The sequence below is a fragment of the Chiroxiphia lanceolata genome, chromosome 1 (assembly GCF_009829145.1).
Source record: "Chiroxiphia lanceolata isolate bChiLan1 chromosome 1, bChiLan1.pri, whole genome shotgun sequence".
Classification (NCBI taxonomy): domain Eukaryota; kingdom Metazoa; phylum Chordata; class Aves; order Passeriformes; family Pipridae; genus Chiroxiphia; species Chiroxiphia lanceolata.
The window spans coordinates 121,585,376-121,599,508 of record NC_045637.1 but is presented as its reverse complement, the minus strand read 5'-3'; the positions used below and the strand labels follow the sequence as shown (position 1 = coordinate 121,599,508).

General features: G+C 46.1%; 3 protein-coding genes across 4 annotated transcripts in view; all 3 read right to left on the bottom strand.

Annotated features, from left to right (window-relative positions):
- The window catches only part of HOXA3 (homeobox A3), a 45,442-nt gene extending 37,690 nt beyond the window's left edge, over nt 1-7,752 (bottom strand). The window contains 1 exon segment of the mRNA XM_032679321.1: nt 7,140-7,752. Within this exon segment, the coding sequence (XP_032535212.1) occupies nt 7,140-7,332 (193 nt within the window). The 5' untranslated portion in view covers nt 7,333-7,752.
- On the bottom strand, nt 16-3,058 carry HOXA6 (homeobox A6). Of its 2 annotated transcripts, none has more exons than XM_032679356.1 (2): nt 2,519-3,058; nt 16-1,164 (listed from the first exon to the last, which is right to left on the bottom strand). In XM_032679356.1, exons 1-2 carry the CDS (start codon nt 2,952-2,954, stop codon nt 905-907), a joined length of 696 nt encoding a protein of 231 aa, XP_032535247.1. In that variant the 5' UTR covers nt 2,955-3,058; the 3' UTR covers nt 16-904. The 2 variants fall into 2 exon arrangements, with proteins under 2 accessions (XP_032535247.1, XP_032535255.1); XM_032679364.1 differs by lacking the exon at nt 16-1,164 and adding an exon at nt 2,042-2,392.
- Nucleotides 7,753-8,366: 614 nt separating the features above from the next.
- On the bottom strand, nt 8,367-11,729 carry HOXA7 (homeobox A7). The gene is made up of 2 exons (XM_032710150.1): nt 11,225-11,729; nt 8,367-10,186 (listed from the first exon to the last, which is right to left on the bottom strand). The coding sequence occupies exons 1-2, from the start codon at nt 11,598-11,600 to the stop codon at nt 9,903-9,905; spliced, it is 660 nt and encodes a 219-aa protein (XP_032566041.1). The 5' UTR covers nt 11,601-11,729; the 3' UTR covers nt 8,367-9,902.
- Nucleotides 11,730-14,133: the final 2,404 nt, after the last annotated feature.

Here is a 14,133-nt window from a genome sequence, read left to right as displayed (position 1 = left end):
AAGAAAGAAAGAAAGAAAGAAAGAAAAAGAGAGAAAGAAAGAAGGAAAGAAAGATTTTAAAACAAGGAAAAACAGATGGATCTAAGCCCACGAAGCCCCAAGAAATGTAGTCCATAACTCAAAGCCCCTTCAGTGTAGAGTTGAGCTCACTGAAACCTCAATGTAAGCTCAACGGGAACCACAGAAATTTTCCCACTTCAAAACCTCTTCCCTCGCTTCCCCTGAAGTTTAACGCCGAGTTTTTGCTTTAATTCTAGTAGTGCAGATTAAACAGTCTAGGGGCATTTTTAAAAAATCTCCCTGCAATTCATCTTCACTTCAAGTTTATATACAGGGATTTGTACAACGATTTTTTAAAAAGGATTTTTCTTCCTTTTGCTATTTAAATATCTCATACATAACTAAAACTTTCCACCCCCCTGTAGACCATAAACTCCCAAACACAGCATAACGAGATGGCCAGACTTAGCGGGAGCTAGCAAAACCATAAACCCGATATTTTCTAAAATCTCTTGTCTTTCTAGAGTAAGAACATTTATAATAAAAAAAAAAAATAAAATTCCCTTATCTTTCCTCACACAAGCACACCGGGGGCACTCACCCACACATAGATGCTCACCTCAAATATTTAAAATTCTGGGCCAATTCTCTAATACTTTAGGCAACGCCATATGCTTTGGAAAGGTGATTATATACATACATGCCTGTAGCTCAAAAGCTAGGACTTCCACATATATTAGAGTAAGTCACAGATGATTGCAAATGTACATCTCTTAAACAAGCCTTTTGGGGATTAATAGACTGTGACAAACCTATAGGATTTCAGTAGCAGAAGGAACACAAGGTAAATAATAATAGTAGTAAGTGCTAAGGAAAGGCCTGGTAGCATTTATTAAAAGTGGTTCTACTCCCCTGACTTTTCCTCTGTTTCTTCGCTGCTTGGCTGTGTGGAATTTATGAATTTGTTTTCCTTTTTCCATTTCATCCGCCTGTTTTGAAACCATATTTTAATCTGGCGTTCAGTAAGGCAGAGAGCGTTTGCAATCTCAATACGTCGTCTTCGGGTTAAGTATCTGTTAAAATGAAATTCCTTCTCTAACTCTAGCGTTTGGTATCTGGTGTAAGTTTGCCTCCCTCGTCTCCCATGTGTTCCATATACTGTACCTGTAGAAGTAAAGACAAAACGATCGCATTGGACAGGGCCCAGTGATTTCAGACCAGAAAGAACGATTAGTATATTCTGCCTCCTTTTGGAGGCACAATGACGGGGAGGGGGGGAAGCTGCTCTGGTTTCCTAGAGGTTTTTTTTTTTCCCCCCTCTTTTCTTTTTCTCCTGGCTGCCTAGCTGTAAATGCGGATGTGCAGCCTACTTACGGTAGTGGGGTAAGTGGAATACAAAGAGGCTTTAAGGTAGACCTAGGGGAAGGGCAGTAGGTAGCACCCGTGTGAATCACTGAGCAGCGTCTGCTCCCTGCGCGTTGGCAGCCTGTGAGCGCACACACACACAGACTCACGCACACGTGTGCTACCCGGGAAGCCTCATGTGTCTGCGCGTATGTGTGTGCACGCACATGCGGGTGTGTTGAAACAAACACGCAGCCATTGCCACGGCTGTGACTACAGAGGGTCTCTAATTTAAGTATGATTATAGACATCAGCTAAAGATCATAGAAGAGCGTTTTGCCATTTGCTCTAGAATTTATTGCTCTCGAATGCAAAGCAGCATCAGAACGGTCTTGCTAAAAGTTTAACTTTCCAAAAAAAGAAGTGCGATCTCCCCTTCAGCAAACGTAAACTCGGGAGGATGGGAGAAGAGGGGAGTCATTAGCAAACGCTGGAAGTAAACGTCTTAATATGGGATTATAAAAAATACGTACCACTCCAGTACAACCCTCCCAACCCAATCCCAGCCCCCAGCACCACTCCTGTACAGAATAGTTCAATTGTGTGAAGTTTACTCTTAAATTCAGAAAAAAATTCGCAATGCCATGGAAGTGCGCTCACGGCCTCAGAAACGTGCTCTCAATATCCAATACTCACAGGCTAATGAGCTGGGGGAGGGGGGCGAGGAGGAATGTGCCACAAATGCATTGGATCCTCAGTACAGAGGGCATATTCCTTACATTTCTCTCTGACAATGAAGCAGCAGAGTAGAGGCTTTGGAGTGGTTTTAAGAGAGTGGTAAAACTGCTCTGCTCCTTTTTATCTCTTTTTTTTTTTTTTTCCCCTACTTCTAAGGATTCCTCAGTAACTTTCTCCAGTGAACCTACAAACTGGGATCTCAGCCACCGTTCCGACGGTGCCAACGTGCCAGGTCTAAAATAACCTGAGAAGGTTTCATGTTACATGTTGCCCTGCAGGAACCATGTTTCTCCAGCAGTCTGGACTTTATCTAAGAACAAACAACCAAAATAGGAAAAAAAAAAAAAAAGAAAAGAAAAGAAAAGAAAAGAAACTTTTCCTTCCCCGCCCGCCGGCCCCCCCCCCCCCCGCCCTTGATTGCATCGAGATGCCTTACCAGCGCAGGAGTTCATCCGCTGCATCCAGGGGTAAACAGGGCTCGTGTACTTCCGGTCGGTACCTTCGTCATTTATAATTTTGGCTTGACCGCCGCTGGATTTGTACTGTTGATCGGGAGAAAAGTGCAGGTAGTCCCCGGGCCCTCTCTGTTTGCCACTGCCGGAGGGAGAGGCGCTACTAATGTCCTTGTCCGAATAAAAACAAGAGGCTCCGTACTCATAGGAAGCCCGATTGCAAGCAATGACGGTGTTGGACTGTTGGTAGAAACAGGGTGAGGTGTAAGTCTTGTCCTGCAGGCTGCTTGCCCCGTACGAAGCCGGAAAATGCCTGAGAGCATCATAGCCCGCCGGGTACAGGGGGATCTGGCCGAGGAAGGAGTCCTGGCCCCCGGGCAGGCTCCCCGGGAAAGTGGGATTCACGAAATAGGAACTCATTTGCTCTCCCCCTCTCTCGGACCGTGATTTGTTGTGTATTAGTACATCTGGCGATAACTATTAGGAGTCATCGAAGTGGTTTGTTTCTGGATGGCCGAGCGCCAAAAGCGACAGCAGAAAATAGGAGCAGCTGACGGCGGGGCGGCCAATGGGAGCGCGCGCGGCGCCCGCTCCCCCGGGGCCGCCGCCACCGCGCCGCCAACTTACCGGCAGCCCCGGCCCCGCCGCGCCGCCCCGCGCCGCCCCGCACCTCACCGCGCCGTGCCGCGGACACCGGCCGCGCCCCCGGGGCGGCGCCGCCCCTCCGCGGGAAAAATAATTCAGTAATAATAACAACAATAATAGCGATAATTCCCGGCAGCGCGGGCAGCGTGACAGCGGCTAATGGGGACCCACCCGCGGCCGCTGGAGGTGTGTGTAGGGGGTCTTCGCCCTTAAAAGTTGGAGGCCCCGCGACGAGGCAGCCGCGCAGCCCCGCAGGGAGGGTGGGCGAACCGCCCGCCGGTCTCCGGCGGAGGGAAGGAGGAGGGAGAGAAGGAAGGAGACGGCGGTGGAGGATGCTGCGGAGGGAAACTTTGGAGTGGAGGGAGCACGTGAAAGGGGGAGCGGAGCGCCACGCAGCGTGGGGGGCGGAGGGGGGGGCGGCCTCTCTCCAGTTTGCCATCGCGATGCCACAACCACATCCAAGAATTTCTAAGAGATTTTAAAACGTGTTTATTTATCCATTCAGTCGAAAACTGCCCCTCCGCTGAGGCTTCCCTTCGCAGCTCAGGGAACCTGCCCCAGTGCCGAATCCAGCTTTTGTGAGAGAGGCTAACCCTTCCCGCATGGAAGAGGTCTCGTATTTTAATGAACACTACCATAATTAACGCGGAGGTCGTGGCGGTGGCCTTTTGGGGAGGGGGATTTTTGATTTGCACCAAGTGCCCGAGGAGGCCTGGAGAAGAGCTCGGCAGTCTCCCAGCGCCGCCCAGCAGCCCAGCTAAAGTTCTGCGTGTCTCTTCTTCCCAAGTCTACCCCTGCTTCAGCCAGAGCTGAGCCGAGGGAATCAAACACTCAAAATAAAAAACGAGCCAGTAGGACTATTCCCTACTAATGAATCAGCAGAAGCCAATCGGTTTGGTTGTTACTCCGAATAATTTGATTAAAAGAGAATGTGTACCTTTAAGAGGAGAAAAACAATGCACGAAACAAACATTTCCACCTTCATTTTTCAATATGGCAGTTACCCCATAGCGGAAATATAATTCTTGGCCCAGGGCTCGGACAGTAACAGTGCTGATGAAATTCGCTGATGCGCATTTAATTCAGCCATAACCGCGCAGTTCCTGGAGATAACATGAGGTTGTTCATTCCAAGCTGTGTTTACTCATAATCCGTGCCCATTACAACAGATTGAATAGCCTAATTTTAAACGCGCTCTGTCACGGAAAGTGACATTCGTACGAGCCCCGTTTCCTAAAGCAGCTTTCAAAAGAGTTTTGTTTTTGTTGGGAGACTATTTGTCTCATTTCCGGGGGCAGATTACGATACCTATAAAACAGTAGTGAGCTAAAACATCGCTCCACAATAGTTTGTATTGTTTGCAGTCTCAGCTGGACTTTCACATTCAGATGTTGATTGCCTCCAATTTTTTTTAAACTTCCTTAACCTCTTGAGCCCAGCCAATCCATAAACACACCTGGTAGAATTACAGCTCACTAGCTGCATGCTTTGAGAGGTCATTTCAGAAACATGTATTTCCTGAAAAACAGATTTTTCCAGAGGGAAAAAAAAGTTTTTTTACTCAGTGAGAATAGAGTTTTGAAAGGAGGAAACACCAGCCGTCAAGCACACACAACACGGCAAATACGAAGAGGTTTTTAAAAGAGCAAATTTTCGCCAACTCAGGTCAGAACGAAAAAGCACCACGAAAAAAGAACACTCAGGACAACCAAAACCCACTGGCCTTACTTCTAAAAAGTTGTGGCCAGACGGTTTTCTATTTAAATCCATCATACAGACCAAAACAGAATTTAAAATTAAAAAAACGCTCCAGGCTTAGTTGTATTTACATTTTATAGCATCGGCTACAGACTGTTTCCCCCCCTCTGTTTCTTTTTGTTTCTTTCCCGTTTTTCAAGTTATTGCTTGCGTCCAAACCAAGTTGTGGAAGCCCCACTGCAGGCAATGAAAATATTTCTCCGTTGATCCCATAATATGAAAATGAATGAAATGTGCACGTTTGCCTGACTGAGTCGTGTTAGAGTAGTTACAGTGACAGCTAAACCGTCTGCACTGCAATCTCCGCTTCAGTCACATTCAAGCGTCCTTTCCGCTCCTCCCCCTACCCCCAGAAAACCCCGAATTACAATAATCTACTACCCCCCAGGTCTGCCGAGAAAATGTCCTGCCCAGACACATTTCGCAGCGGTTTCCCTTCACCGTTCCCGCCCGCACTCTAGAAAGCAGAAAGCAAGCCAGCCGCTGCATTTTGACAACGCAACAAAGTCACACTTCGCGACATCCATGTATTTCATCCCCCTTTTATTTGTTTTCGTAATTCCCCGCACCCCCAGCACCTTCTTCACAAAACACTTCGCCTTCCTCCTCCCGCCGAAAACCCGGCCGCGACCCCAGCCACTCTTGGATACAGGTGCGGGGGTAGTTACCCTCTTAAGCTTAAAAGCCTCTTTCTCCTCGTATATAAAACCACTTTCAGATCATTCTCGTGCTCACCAGCGTCATCAAAACCAACCTTTAACTAATAGCTCCTAATCCAAACAGTTTGGGCAAGGCGGACCGTTGTTTAGAGTGGTGGGGTACAAGGAGCCTGGCCGGGGGGCCGCGGGCGGGTCCTCCCCAGCCGGCTCCCACCGTGATAACTTGCAGTTGACACACACCGAGGTACAAGCGGAGGGTGAGTGGGCAGAGCCGGTTCTGCCAGAATATCTTGCCCGGGGGCGAGCTCCGATGCTCCCGTAGAAAAAGGTAGGCCCAGGGGTTTTTTTCTTTTTTTTTTTTTTTTTTTTTTTCCTCTTGGTCTTTTATTTGGGCTCCCCCGCGCAGCGCAGGCTGCCAGCGCTGCCCTTCCCAGGGGCTGCGGGGGCCGCTCCGCTCCGCGCCCGCCTCCGCCATCCCACCACGCCGTGGCAGCACTGAGCACCCGCGGCCCCGCAATAAATAATCCGGCGCTCACTGCAGCTCCAGTCCGGCGGATACCGCAATGCAATGCAAATGCAGTGCTTTATCAGACCGGCGGCACAGGCAGAGCCGGGGCCGTCGCTTAAAGGCCTCCGAGCTTCTCCTTCGCCGTGAGGAGACGGGAGTGGAGCCGGGCGGCAGCGGCGGGGGGTCCCGGGGCGCCGTCCCCGGGTCCCCGCTTCCCCCCGCCGGCACACACCGCGGGGCACCGGCCCGCCGCCTGCCGCTCCCCCGCCCCAGCGCCGCACCGTAACAGTCACAACAAGGAGAGGAAGGGGGGGGGAAGCTCCGTCTCCAGCGCTGAAATGGGTTTAGCTGCCGCGAAGCCCGCTCCGCGCAGCCGAGGCTCGCAAGCCGCCCGCGCCGGGAAGCACCGGGAACGGACCCACGGCGGGCCACGGAAGTTATGCAGGCAGCGCTTGATATGATAAAGAAAATCTAAGACACAATCGCGCTATTTCCTCCCGTCTAGAAATAACCTTCCTCCTGGACATGGCAGAGAAGCCAGGAGACGTGTTTACTGATTTGGTTGGTTTTGTTTTGGTTTTGGTTTTTTTTCTGAAATAGTAAAAAATAAATAATATCTAAAGTTCATCTACCGCAAATGAAATTTAAGTTAATAATTTAATGCTGCGAATTAATTAAAAAATGTTTGGGGATATTAATTTTTTTTTCTCCTGATAGGAAAAAAACCCCCATCCATTGATGCTGTAAACTGAATTATTACAAAATAACCTGAACGTCAAAACAAACCTCCTGGCTAATGCAAACAGAAATCAACTTCATGAAAAAAAATCCACAGCTTCCTTGCTAAATCATATAAAATAGACATTTTATTAAGGAATATTTTTGCATGCACTGGTTAAGTCAAAATCAACTGAGCTGCAGCCATCTCTATTTTTGGCCGGTAACATTTCCATTTGGTTTAATTACACATGTCTAATATTTAAACGTATTAAACCATTTTCCCCTGCTTACAGTAGTGTCATATACATTTCTCACCTTTTAGGTTCTGGCTCACAGGAGCCCCTGCGACTTTGACAGCTGTCGCTTTGGCTGCACAGGAGACGAATCGCCCTCCTTTTGGTGCCAGAAGAAGCAGGAAATTAGCCAGGTTGCAAGTTGAAAATCTGCCACGCCAGTGCTTTGAATCCAATATGCCACACCTTCCAGCGGGGGAACTGGAAATTGCCATCCCGGATCTGTGTTCTAGGCGGCTGCTTATGCCGAACCTCCGCACACTTTGTTCACTATTGCCTTACAAAGAACAAATGAAATGGGGATTGAAAGCCAGAGAGATCCGAAGCAGGACAGAGCTCAGCAAAAGAATGCGGCTCTATTCTCGCAAGGGAAATTATAAAAAAGTTCATGTTCACGGTTACCATCCACATGACCGACAACGACCAATGGAAAAACCGAACAACTCATAAAGTTGTATTGCAAAGTTGTAAATTTTCATAAACAACAACGGATTTATGGCCTTTTCCTCATCACTAAGAAGAGGCAGGTCTTAGAGAGGCGCCATCTTACCGAAGAGGCAGCCCTAGAGTTTTTTAAAAGACCTGGACTTTGTACTAATTTTATTAAAATTACAATTAGTACATTGACCAGGAACGGAGTGTAGTAGAAAAAAGGGAACTTCAGCGCAAATGATGCTCTGTTTCTACCTGTATTTATCCAGCCGAATAAAGGGAGTTTTCGGGCTAGATTTTTAAATTTTTAATTTTTTTTTAATATTGAAAATATTAGATCTCATTGACATTACGTGGTATCTAAAGCAGGGGGATTTCCCCCCATTTTCTTACCACCGTGATGCCCTCCGTCCCCCGAAAGCCGCACGAACAAACAACACACATACCCGACCAGATCATTTACACTTGGAAGTTTTGCATTGCACTTTCTGTTCATTACAAAATATTATTTCAGTGTATGCGATTTCGGCTTGATCGCCGATCGCCTGGACTGGGGTTATGACTGCAAGAGGACACGGGAACACGGTAGAAGGAAGCCCTCCCATAAAGAAGGCTTTCCGCTTTATTAATCAGCTGCGCTAGGGAAAAAAAAAATAGAGAAACGGACTAATTTGTGTCAATTCATCACCTTGGATTTTTTCCCCCTCTTGATTATCGGGGGGAAAAAAAAGGTTTAGATGGCCTAATTTCTTTATTTGTCTGTGTAAATAATTTTTTAAAGCTTCCTTCGAACTGGTTCCTTAATAAAGAAATACAATTCATTGTCAACAAGCATATTTATTTTCTGTGTAACATAAAACACATTTATCGTGGGAGATAATTGAACACGGTATCACTTCCAAAGAGAGTTCACAGACATTTTTTTTCCCACTTCCAATACTTACACGGCATATCCAAATGTTCACAACGAACACATTGAAACACATTGTAACATACAATTTTTGAATAAACTTTAGCCAAACCTTCAAGACGGATTTATACAGAGTTCTTAACAATACATCATGCTACAAAGTTTCCAAATTACATACTTTCCAATTTATGACATGATCTTACAAATGAGCTCCAAGACGAATATAAATGACAAAAAAAATTACAATATCTGCTATTTTAACAAAATTCACGGTATTACATATTAACATGTTTGGATACTCAGGACTAATATTTTGTGGGGTTTTTTTTAAAGGTGATTTTTAAAGGTTAAAGAACACTTTCCGCTATATTAAGATCAACCCAGAATAAGAAAATGGCCTTTAGCAGAGGCAGCCGAAGGTAGAAACCAACGGGAGATATTAAACCGCTTTGTACAATATTGGTGTGTGTTTGCTTCCTCACTCGGAATAGTAAAGAATCGAGAACAAAGATATATTGCAGCATATGGTTTTCATTTATAATTGCTTAGGAATAAATATATTATTTTAAATTTAAATATATTCAGACTTTTCGGTACCAAATTCTATATCAAAGCTATTGATGCGTGCTTTTCGAATGACTACACTTACATTTCTAAAAGCATTTTGCGATTCACATTAGTAATCTTGTAACATCCTTTTGACTACTAAAATACAGTATACTTTCGAAGATAGGTAGGCAGAGCAAGATATATAGGTAGGTAGTCTGGAAAATAGGTAGTACAAATAATTGCTGTAGATTGTAGTGGTTTGTGGAACATTTCCCCCCCCACACACTTGCTGTTCAATCTTTTGTAAATGTAGCTGTTAGTTATGATACTTTCCTAACAACGATTAAAAAAAAAAAAAAAAAAAGAGAAAAAAAAAGAGAAGTGCAGAGCTACTTATTCAAAATTAGGTAGTTTTTCTTAATGTGAGCCTAATGCACTTTTCCCCTTACACATGATTGAGACTATTGAATCAGGTAGTTACTTCGGAAGGTCATGGTTTGCTATCTGTGCAAGTAGCAGTTCTCCCACTGAAATGTCCCCTGGAGACACCCACCCAGTTTTGGGTACATGAAGAGAAAAAACAGAAACCAAAAACCACGAAACAACTAAACCCAAATGATTGTAGGATGCTCTTAGGGTATACTACCGAAAGGTTCGGCACAGGGTAGGTTTGGGGAGTACGGGAGAATGGAGAGTAGGATGGAAAGCCATCCCAAGAAATGTTTTCATGTTTGCAAATACTCGCTTGCAATATGATTATTAAAGGGAACTGATTTTTTTTTTTTAATAAAAACACTGAGTCTCTCTTTTTTTTTTTTTCTCCTTAAAAGGGAACTTTTCCAAATGTCATGTGCATACACTATTCTAAGAGATCACTTCCTCGAGTGGGACTCCTTAGTCCTCCTCCTCTTCGTCTTCTTCCACTTTCTCGACAGAAGCTGCTGCTGACGTGGGCTCATTGGGAGCCGGGGCGCTGGAGCTCTCCTCCTTGTGCTCCTTCTTCCACTTCATCCTCCGGTTTTGGAACCAGATTTTGATCTGCCTCTCTGTCAGGCAGAGGGCATGGGCGATCTCTATCCTTCGCCGCCGAGTCAGATAACGATTGAAGTGGAATTCCTTCTCCAGCTCCAGGGTCTGGTAGCGGGTGTAGGTCTGGCGCCCTCGCTTCCTATCGGGACCTGAAAACAGGCACACATGCGTCCAGGAGTTAGACAAGAAGAAAGGTGGAAAGTCTTCTATTTTTATTTTTCTTGTTATTGTTTTTAATAAATAAATAAATAAATAAATAAATAAACAAAAAGCGGCCGAGCCAGAGTGAACGATCACCCTCTTTGACTTCGACCTACCCCCCCACTTTGCCCTAACAAAGACATTTCAGCCACACGACCTGCCCTGCTCAGGCAGGGCAAAAAAGAAGTTGCTCGAGACCAAGAAAAAGTGGAGAGAAAGCATTCAGGAGTGGAGGTGGGGGAGGAAATTGCTTTTGGGAGGAGGAACTTTTCCCCCAGGCGATGTATTTCCCTAAAACCTTCCAGACTTTCACGTTTCGCAAGGGGAAATAAAAAGTTGGAAGGCTGGGCTGTATTTATTTTATTTTAATGTCGGGGGCTGCCCCCACCCCTCCTGGATCGTAAACAATACATCGCATTTAGTTCCAGAAGAGAGCTCTCCTTTTTCACACACACACACTCGTACCCTAACACACACACACCCACCCCCCCTTTTCCTGTTTAGTACATTTCTATAGATCCTTATCTCCGTGGAAAGGGCAGGGGGGACGAGAGTGGCACGTCTCGGCAACGGGGGCTGGCAAAGTCCTCAACAGCCCGTCCCCTAGTCCTAAACGCCCCTGTCCCCTCCGCCTTCTCCAGCGAGCGGGATTTTTTTTCCCAACTTCGACAAGAGGGCAGGGGAGACGCTTACCCGTGGGGGCTCTGGGAACCCGCAGCCAACTCTCCGCTTTTCCATAGCAAACAGCGCAAATCAACTCAATGCTAAAATTCCATAGCAAATGGAGTTAAATAAATTTACGAGGCTAGAACCCATTAATTGGGCAATAAAAAGTTTTATGATACTCATTTACATACAATGCCACGGGCTTTCTACGCAATGGCGCCTCGGCTATAATTAAAACCATAAAGGCTGTGCTGACAGTAATCCTGGCGACACGCTTTGCCTGGCTGCCACGGCTCCGAGCCCTCTCCGCTCGCCCCTACCTGAAGACCTCATCCAGGGGTATATCCGGAAATTAGGCTCAGCCTGGTTGTGCAGGTTGCTTTCCTCCGCTTTCTCACAGCTGGGTTTGGTTAGCTCATTGCAGAGGACGGGAATGTTCTGATCAAAAGAGGAACAATGCAGGTTGTAGGCATCAGAGCCCAGGCTGTATCCGGAAGAGAACGGGCTTTGATATATGGTACTGTTCACATTGTACAAGCCGGGCATGGAGGAGGCGAAGGCACCCGCGCCTGGTCCATAGCCGCTTCTCTGGGAGTTGCTTGCAAAGGAGCAAGAAGTAGGCTCCGCATTTTGGAAAAGAGAAGCCCCCGCCGTATATTTGCTAAAAAGCGCATTCACATAATACGAAGAGCTCATAATTTTGACCTGTGATTTGTTGTCCGGCAGGCTTCAGTGTCGGTTTTACGAGGTAGCGTGATATATGATAACATTACACCCCCAGATTTACACCAAACCCCATTTTCTTTTGGACTGAGCTGCCTGGAGCACGTGACGGGTCATATGACGCCGCCCGCCAATCCCCGCCCGCCTCACAGGTGGTGCCGGCCGGGGCCCGACGGTGCCCGGCCATGGACGGGCCGGGAATGCCGGGGATCCGCCGTCGCCGCGCCCGGCAGCGCCCTCCAGCCGCCGCCGCACCGGGATGGGCGGCTGGGGGGCGCTCGGCCCCCCAGGGGAACACGCACGCACCGTGCGGTCCTTCAGACGGACCGGGGGTGTGTTGCGAAAAAAAAAAATAATTTTTTTAAAAAGTATATATATATATATACTTATATATATGTACATATATAAAGGAGATGGCTTGTTTTATTCGTAAGGGAAAGAAGCAGGCGGTAACCCCGCAACGGGGCTTTGGAGGGCACTCCCCACCCCGATCCCGAGGGGCTGCCGAGCCTTGGTAATCAAGGCGCTCCCCAGCAGTCAGCCCAGGGAAAAAAAAAATCACAGTCACCATCCCCGTGGAAAGAAAAAAAAAAAAAAAAAAAAAACAAAAAAAACCCCACCAAACCCCAAAACAAGCACCACCACCAAAACCACAAAAATACCCACACCAAACAAACAAACCTCCCCCCCCCCCCAAAAAAAAAAGTATTTCACTTTCTGAACATCTGAAGAAGAAAAAGCAGAATAAATCAAAAACCCTGAAGCTGAAGAAATCGCCTACAAATGGCTTCAAATCACCGCCGCCTGTTTACTGTTCCTGTTTACCTTTCCACCCTACATACCTTGCAGTCCTGAGCGTGAGGCGGCAGCGGTACGCTCGGATGACGGCGAGCGTTGCTGCTTTTCTAAACACTGATCTCCCCAACAATGCGAATGGCTCTCCATTGAGGATGCTGCTCCGTGCCCTTCCTTTAAACGGATCGTAAAATGAGTTTCCTTCCCTCAGACAGGGAGTCCTGGTAAAGACAGCTTTTACTGCCTGCCTGTATTGCACATCATAAACTGGAAGGAGCACAATGGAATTGCCCCGGAAATTCTCCTTTCAATTATAGTTTGGTGCCCCGTGTACAAAGACTTTCTCACCAGTTAAAATTGTTCTTGGCGATATTTCGCACGGACCCTAAACTTTATGTTTTGTAAACGTGGGACACTCTCTCTCCCCATACACACCTCCAACACACACATGCACACACACCCGCGCAGCCTTTGGGACTCTTTATGCGCGGTTATCACAGCCCCATGAATACAGGTTACTGTACAGAAGCAAGTAAACTCTTTAAAGCCAGATCCCTGAGATATTAGTGCTTCAGAACATGCAAATGTGGCGGGTGTATGTAGATATTTGCGAAGTGTTATGTACGTGAAAATGCAGTTATTATTCGCAGGCGTCAGGGAGAAGCTGGTGAACGAGTCCCCTTTGGATATTTCTTCCAATTCACTAATATTAGGCAATATCCCTGCGGTCGCAATCGTGATGCGGGAACATGCCGGCAGAAGAGGCTGCTGGAAAGGCATAAAGGCCCAAGTTAAACGAATGCGATGCAAACAAGACGACGACCAAGAAGATCAAAGAGACTGAAGTAGATGACATTAGACCAATAAATTGCTCCTCTGGTGACAACATACTAAGATGCAAGAAGAAAGAAACAGCAAATATAACCAATGTCTAGACTTAAATATGGATATCGTAGGACCGAATAGATTGTCTGTATAGCTGTATTTCGAGCACTCTGATTCTGTACAATTTGCACTTTCATATAATTTTCTTCGTGTACGTGTGTTTACCACCACCACCTTTTAAAATGTATTTTGCTTTCTTTTTTTTTTTTTTCCTGCCAACCCTTCAGATTTCTCAAAAAATCTTTACTGAATAAACGCTAAAAGGACCCCTAGACATGGGTCCCCATCACCTTGTTTACTTCCCCCATCCGAAGCAGAGTTAGGTATAACTCTGCTTCTGAAACAGCCTCTGAAATCTCTAATTTGTCGCTCACAAGATTAGATTAGATCCCCGTGTCTGTAAACGCACATTTCATTTGAATTATTTTTTTCCAATCGGGGAAACAGAGAACGGGCGCAATTTCAAAGTTTCGGTCACTGCAATATTCTCAAACGCTTTCAAAATAATCCTCTAGGAGGGATTAATTGTTTTGGTGCTTGGTTTAATTTTTTTTTCTTGTGAACTTTGGACTACCTCTCTTTGACTCTGAGCTTTTCCGGGAAGTAAAATGTAGTGATAAAACGGTGCTCATAAGTTATAAGCGACCTGGGAGTACTACATGATTATGGCTTGTGTACTAAGCAGTATCTTGATGTGATTCATACTAGAGAAGATTTTGTTGGTTTGGAATCTGTTCTCACCATAATTTATCCACGATTATAATGGAGCGTGCTGTGCCAAGTTATTACTTAGTATGACGACGCATAAACACTTTTTAATTTCAAT

Bases quoted from the DNA above. Each gene is read 5' to 3' on its own strand.
- HOXA6 (XM_032679356.1), bottom strand. From the start codon at position 2,954: ATGAGTTCCTATTTCGTGAATCCCACTTTCCCGGGGAGCCTGCCCGGG. The intron at 1,165-2,518 runs GTAAGGCATCTC...TTACTTCTACAG, and splicing joins GCGGATGAACTCCTGCGCTG to GTACAGTATATGGAACACAT.
- HOXA7 (XM_032710150.1), bottom strand. From the start codon at position 11,600: ATGAGCTCTTCGTATTATGTGAATGCGCTTTTTAGCAAATATACGGCG. The intron at 10,187-11,224 runs GTAGGGGCGAGC...GCCTGTTTTCAG, and splicing joins CCCCTGGATGAGGTCTTCAG to GTCCCGATAGGAAGCGAGGG.